The following is a 6,616-nucleotide window of genomic DNA, read 5'->3' on the forward strand; positions in this document are numbered from 1 at the left end:
TGGTCAGCAGGAGACATGCTTATAAGCCCAGCCCCTCAAGGAGGGAGAAGGAAAACACATTGACCAGATCCTTTACAAAACTAACCGGAAGCCCCACGGGACCTGCCTGTGCCACTCAGAGCAAGGTAGCGCCCACCTGGCCTCTTGCCCAGTGGAGGAAAACAGGTGGGTTAACAGAGGGAAGGAAAACTCTCCAGGTCTTGATTTTTTGCCTCCACATCTGGCACACACACACCCCACCCCTCTGTAAAACTGGGAAGTTGTAGGCAAGAAAGGGAATAAGAAATGGAAAACCACCCACAGGGGTGGGGTTTTTTTTGTTTGTTTGTTGCTGCTGCTGCTGCTACAAAAACTACCTGCAAGTGGTTAACCACTGAGGGGAAAACCAGAAATGTCCTAATTCATCTCAGCAGATCTGCCAGCAGTTGGCCAACCTCCTTCCTCTGACGCTCTAAAGAAAAGCTGGGCTGTCAGGGAAGCTGTGGTGTGCCTCCAAAGAGCAGTCGGGTTAGAACAGATAAAAGGAAGTCCTTCTTCACCCAAAGAGTGATGAACACATGGAAATTACGGCCACAGGAGGTGGCGGCGGCCACAAGCATGGACGGCTTCAAGAGGGAATCGGATAAACATATGGAGCAGAAGTCCATCAGGGGGTCTTAGCCACAAGGTATAGATAGGAGCCCTCAGTCTGGGGCAAGGGATGCTCTATATTCTTGGTGCTCGGGGGGGGGGCAACAGCGGGAGGGCTTCCAGTGTCTTCGCCCCGCTGCTGGACCTCCTGATGGCCCCTAGTGTTTCTGGCCACTGTGTGACCCAGAGTGTTGGACTGGAGGGGCCATTGGCCTGATCCAACATGGGCTTCTCTTATGTTCTTATAAGAGGGAATCGGATAAGCATATGGAGCAGAGGTCCATCAGGGGCTCTTAGCCACAAGGGATAGATAGGAACTCACAGGCTGGGGCAAGTGATGCTCTGTGTTCCTGGTGCTTGGGGGGGGCAACAGTGGGAGGGTTTCTAGTGTCCTGGCCCCACTGCTGGACCTCCTGAGGGCCCCTGGTATTTCTGGCCACTGTGTGACACAGAAGAGTGTTGGACTGGATGGGCCACTGGCCTGATCCAACATTGGCTTCTCTTATGTTCTTATGTTCTAACCTCAGCTTGGAAATTCTGTTCTGGAAAGGGGGGGGGGGAGACACCCTTCCCCCCCTTCCCCAAAGGTGTCGCCCAGGTTAACCCCGCGGAGTACATTTCGAGGGGAAGGAGAGGTTTCCTGGAGATCCCCAGGTTAACCCCGTGGAGTACATTTCGAGGGGAAGCTTCAGTTGGAGAGGGGAGGAGACGCTAAGGTGGTGCTGGGAGAGTAACCGGGAGGGAGGGAGGGAGGGACTTACTCAGCTTCTGGTGGATGCGCTGCAGCTCGGCTTGCACAGCTTCCAGCTCCTCCCAAAGGATTTTCTTGCTGGGCGGAGGGAGAATAAAGAACGAAGAGGGGCTTTCAGAGGACAGCTCCGGAGAACTCCCCTCACAACACCCTGCTGGGCGTCACCCGCCAGGGCTGCAGTCAGAAGTTTGGCTCTGGGTCTCCGGAGACCGATTTCTGCCAGGCGTTCATGGGGAGGCCCCTCCCCACCCGCCCCCAGCCAGGGCAGGCGTCCTGTGAGTGGCCTCTGGAGATGCACTAGGAGCAGCTCTGATGGCGGACCCACCCCTCCCTCCCTCCCTCCCTCTCGGCCTCCCACCTCTCCAGGACCTCCAGGGACAAGTTCTCCATCGAGCTTTCCTTCCGGTTCATGGACGCCTGCAGCCGCTGCACCTCCACTGCCACGGCTCTCCACAGCTCCTGGATCCTGCTCTGCAGCACCGCCTCCACGGCCGTCCCACGAGACGAGCAGGTGGCATACTTCAACTCCTCTGGACCGGGAAGGACAAACGGGTTGTGACGGAGGGTGGGGGGAAGGGAAGGCCTCACGGTACAGGCCGGTCCGGGCAGATCTCATAAGCTAAGCAGAGTCTGGTTGGTACTTGGAGGGGAGACCACCAAGGAAGGCTCTGCAGAGGGAGGCCATGGCGAACCACTGCGCCAAACGGGCAGATCAGTCCTTCTTCCCCCCCCCCACCACCACCAGGACCCCGCCCGCAGAGGCCTCCCTTTGGAGCAGAATGCATCCAGCCATGCCTGCTCTGGAGCGGAGCCCACGCCGCGCTCCCGAGCCCGGGGCCAGCCCCGCTGGACCTCCCACCCTCCCTGCCGGCCCCTCACCTTCCAGCTGCGCAATTCGGCTCCGCTGCTGGCGGCTTTCCTGCTCCAGCAGAGTGATGGAGTGGCTGAGGGCCTCAAACGCCTGGCGAGGGGAGAGAGAGAGAGGGCGCAGGGAGAGGTCACGCACACAGCGGGCATCTGGGCACACGGACGGCGTGCACCTGGGCACACGGACGGGACCTACAGAGACTGGGTGGGGTTTGGCTCCTTCACAGTGCAGATGAACCCCTGTGTGACTCCACGGGAATCGGATGTTGTGGACATCTACGATAGGGAAAAGGTCTATCTAGCAGCTCGGCCCTGCGCAGCATTCCCTCTAAGCTGAAAAACAGATTTTTCTCTGAGCTCGGGAAGGACGGCTCTGGAGCAAACCAATCTGTGCAGCAGCCAAATCGCTTGCTGACAACTGTAATGCCAGGAGCTCACAAAGTAGAACTGTTGCTCACAAGACTCCACAGCATAGAGGGAGCATTGGTCCTGTGCATGTTTACTCAGAAGGAAACCTACTGAGTTCAGTGGGGCTTGCTGCAATGTAAGTGGGCAGTCTAAACCATGCTCAGGGTTTTTTGGTTTTTTTTTTTAAAGTGCTCCTGACCATGGGGGGGCGGTGGCTTCAGGCTGAGCCATCAGAACAGGACCCCGAAGTGTGCTTGCCTGGAACCCCCAGGGCTTCTCCGTTTCCACAGCATACCCAGCAAACTACGCCAGATTTCTGCAAGTCAAGCCATGGCCCGGCCAGAGGCCGCTGGGTCACAAAAGAGGCCTCTTGCAGGCCCACGCCCCGGCCCCATGCTGACCTTGGTTTGGGCACAGAGCTGAGCCTTGATTAGTTCCATGTCGTGTTTCAGCGTCAGCTGGAATTCGGGAGCCGTCCCTGCAAAAGAAACCCAGTTGTGAGGACCAGGAGTCATTTCTTGCAGGAGCGCACAGGAGCGGAGCTCCGGCAGTAAAGAGCCCAGGGGGCGGGCACATGCAACAAGCCCCGCCCCCTGCTCCCAGCAGTCCTCAGTCAGAGCAAGAAGCAGCCAGGTAAGCTGCAGAGCCCCCCCCCGGTCCAAAACAGTCCAGTGGCACCTTTAAGACCAAGTCTTACTCAGGTACACGCTCTCCCTCCTCTGTGAGGACAGATCTGCACGTCCCCTCCCCCCCAATAGCGAGCAATCCAAAACAGTCCAGTGGAGCCTGAGCGGTGGGTGTTGCCTTCTGACACACTTCCGGTGATGCCACGGGGTGTGGCATATGCAAATAAGTCATGCTAATGAGCTCCTGCACCTCTTTTTCTACGAAATGACCCCTGGTGAGGACCACAAGCCTGCCAGAATTATACGGAAGCAACGCTGGAGCCGCGGCTTCACCAATATGCCCCAAAGAAGATAAGGCAGACGGGTTGGAGGGCGGTTCCCAATGGCTGAGCTCCTGAGCCCTGTACACATTACAGTGAATGTGCGCACAGCCTGCATGTACACGCACACACCGGTTTGTAACCAAGAGACAGCACTTGTTCACTTTGCAGAGGAAACTGGGGCCCAGCTCCTACACAAATTAGGGGAGAAGCTGTGGCTCACCTGCTCGGCATGCGGAAGGTCCCAGGTTCAATCCCCGGCAGCATGTCCAGTTAAAAAGGACCAGGCTGGAGGTGATGGAAAAGACCTCCACCTGAGACCCTGGAGAGCTGTAAAGAGGGGCTGTGGCTCAGTGGCAGAGCCTCTGCTGGGCATGCAGGAGGTCCCAGGTTCAATCCCCGGCATCTCCAGTGAAAAAGGACCAGGCAGGAGGGGATGGGAAAGGCCTCTGCCTGAGTCCCTGGAGAGCTGTGAAGAGGGGCCGTGGCTCAGTGGAAGAGCCTCTGCTTGGCATGCAGGAGGTCCCAGGTTCAGGCATCTCCAGTTAAAAAGGACCAGGCAGGAGGTGATGGGAAAGACCTCCACCTGAGACCCTGGAGAGCTGTAAGGAGGGGCTGTGGCTCAGTGGAAGAGCCTCTGCTTGGCATGCAGGAGGCCCCAGGTTCAGTCCCCAGCAGCATCTCCAGTTAAAAAGGACCAGGCAGGAGGTGATGGGAAAGACCTCCACCTGAGACCCTGGAGAGCTGTAAAGAGGGGCTGTGGCTCAGTGGCAGAGACTCTGCTTGGTGTGAAGAACATCCCAGGCTCAATCCCCAGCAACATCTCCACTTAAAAAGGACCAGGCAGGAGGTGATGTGAAAGACCTCCACCTGAGACCCTGGAGAGCTGTAAAGAGGGGCCGTGGCTCAGTGGTAGAGCCTCTGCTTGGCATGCAGAAGGTCCCAGGTTCAATCCCCAGCAGCATCTCCAGTTAAAAAGGGCCAGGCAGGGGATGGGAAAGACCTCCGCCTGAGACCCTGGACAGTTGTAAAGAGGGGCCCTGGCTCAGTGGCAGAGACTCTGCTTGGCATGTGGAAGGTCCCAGGTTCAATCCCCGGCATCTCCACTTAAAAAGGACCAGGCAGGAGGTGATGGAGAAGACTTCCACCTGAGACCCTGGGGTGCCGCTGCCAGTCTGAGTAGACAAGACTGACTTTGATGGTCCAGTAGAAGGCAGCTTCATGTGTTCATGTGTGGTTTCAGTCACAGCTGTACATGATTTCAATTTCCCCCAAAATGTCTATCCCCCCCCTTCTAGCCCTCCTCCCCAAACACCTTACTCATTTCCCACCCGTTGCAACACACCTCTTCCCTGCAAGCATTTTCTAGGAACGTGTTGACAGCAGGGAGTGAGTTCCAACTGCAGAGATTTCAATTTCCCCCAAAATGTCTATCCCCCCCCTTCTAGCCCTCCTCCCCAAACACCTTACTTATTCCCCACCCGTTGCAACACACCTCTTCCCTGCAAGCATTTTCTAGGAACGTGTTGACAGCAGGGAGTGAGTTCCAGGCTAGAAGAGGCCACCCAGGAAGAGACCATCGACATGGAAGTCAAACCTGGCTCCCACACGATCCAGCTGGTTAAATGAAGTCTGGAATCACTTCATTATGGACAAGACTACAGACCGCCTACAACAATCAGAACTCTTCCCCGGAAGTGTAGTGGGTTAAACGCATGAAGAAACCTCCGAGACTGATGTAGTGATCAGCATAGTTTACTGGTACACAACAAAGACAACAAAGACAAACGGCCGGCTGGCCAGCTATATACACACCTGGGGGCACACCCCTAGGTCCCGTTGGTGGGTTCAAATCTCCCGCCACGGTCCCATTGGCTCCCCAGTGGAGAGACTAGGAGCCTAGTCCCCATTGTTCTCCCAGAGTCAAGCTCTGGGGTATTCGCTGGCCCCCGGTGGGTGGCGGTCAGCGGACACAACATCCCCAAATTCTCCAACCCTGAGGAGAAACAGCTTCCGTTCCTAGAATTTACAGCAAACGATGACCTCCAACCTTGTAATCCTGCTTATCTCAAAATGATTCTTCTCTAATCTACTTTCTCTTCCGCATTGACTCCTCGTGAACAAGCGTGTGATTTTTGAAGCTATTCTGATTGCTGATTGTACCTCTCATATAACATGTAATGTAATAATGCTAACAGTATTTGTATATTTTCCTACTCGGAACATCTATAGACTCAGATGTTTGGGTATGTTATGTTTTCTCTTTTGTTCTGAACTGGTCTGAATTTATGAAAAATGCTTCTCCAAGAATACTATGCTTGGTTATGCTTTGGAAAAATTACTATGTTGCGTACTGGCTGAATTGCACACACGGTCGGGCCGCCACGTGGCCCAACATACTAGCAAAGCTTCGATACCAGGGACAATAGAGCCCTAGGATCCTAAAACCCACCAACCGGCGAGTAGGGATTCTACAGAGAACCTATAGGATTGTAAACCTTGTCTATAGCCTATCACGAGTGCGGGCGTGGTAATAGGTGGGGTTGTAAATGGAGGTCCACTGGCCCCACTGGTGGACCTCCTGATGGCACTGGTATTTCTGGCCACTGTGTGATACAGAGTGTTGGACTGGATGGGCCACTGGCCTGATCCAACATTGGCATCTCTTATGTTCTTATGACATGTAAGCAGCCTGCGGGCTAGTGACTGTATCTCCTGTTTTCTGAAATCACTAAGTAAAGTATGAGCTGAAAATCACTCTACGATGCATCAGTCTCAGTACTTTTCATAATAAAAATTAAATTTATTAAAAAGGAGGAGGAGGAGGGAGGGAGCCCCAACGGAGCACGGTGTGTGTGTGGGGTGGTGGTGGAAAGGGAGCGAGCCATTCACAGGGACCTTGGAAGCACCACAGGGAGCTCCAAGAGGAGCCAGGAGAGAAGCACACCACAGAATGTGGGGAAGCCAGAAGAAGAGGCCTCGGGAAGAGAAGCCGCAGAACGCGTCCAAGCTCT

The 6,616-nt window shown here is 55.2% G+C and overlaps 1 protein-coding gene across 1 annotated transcript in view; it reads right to left on the bottom strand.

Moving 5' to 3' along the window:
* Positions 1-1,391: 1,391 nt before the first annotated feature.
* The window catches only part of CCDC159 (coiled-coil domain containing 159), a gene marked incomplete at its 3' end in the record, with an annotated part of 5,757 nt that continues 532 nt past the window's right edge, over positions 1,392-6,616 (bottom strand). Inside the window, exons 2-5 of the mRNA XM_015429827.1 lie at positions 3,058-3,134; positions 2,261-2,342; positions 1,740-1,911; positions 1,392-1,459 (exon numbers count right to left, since the gene is read on the bottom strand). Coding sequence (XP_015285313.1) covers positions 1,392-1,459; positions 1,740-1,911; positions 2,261-2,342; positions 3,058-3,134 — 399 coding nt within the window. The remainder of the gene's footprint in view (positions 1,460-1,739; positions 1,912-2,260; positions 2,343-3,057; positions 3,135-6,616) is intronic.

Source organism: Gekko japonicus, unplaced genomic scaffold (assembly GCF_001447785.1).
Source record: "Gekko japonicus isolate JY-2015 unplaced genomic scaffold, Gekko_japonicus_V1.1 scaffold1211, whole genome shotgun sequence".
Lineage (NCBI taxonomy): Eukaryota > Metazoa > Chordata > Lepidosauria > Squamata > Gekkonidae > Gekko > Gekko japonicus.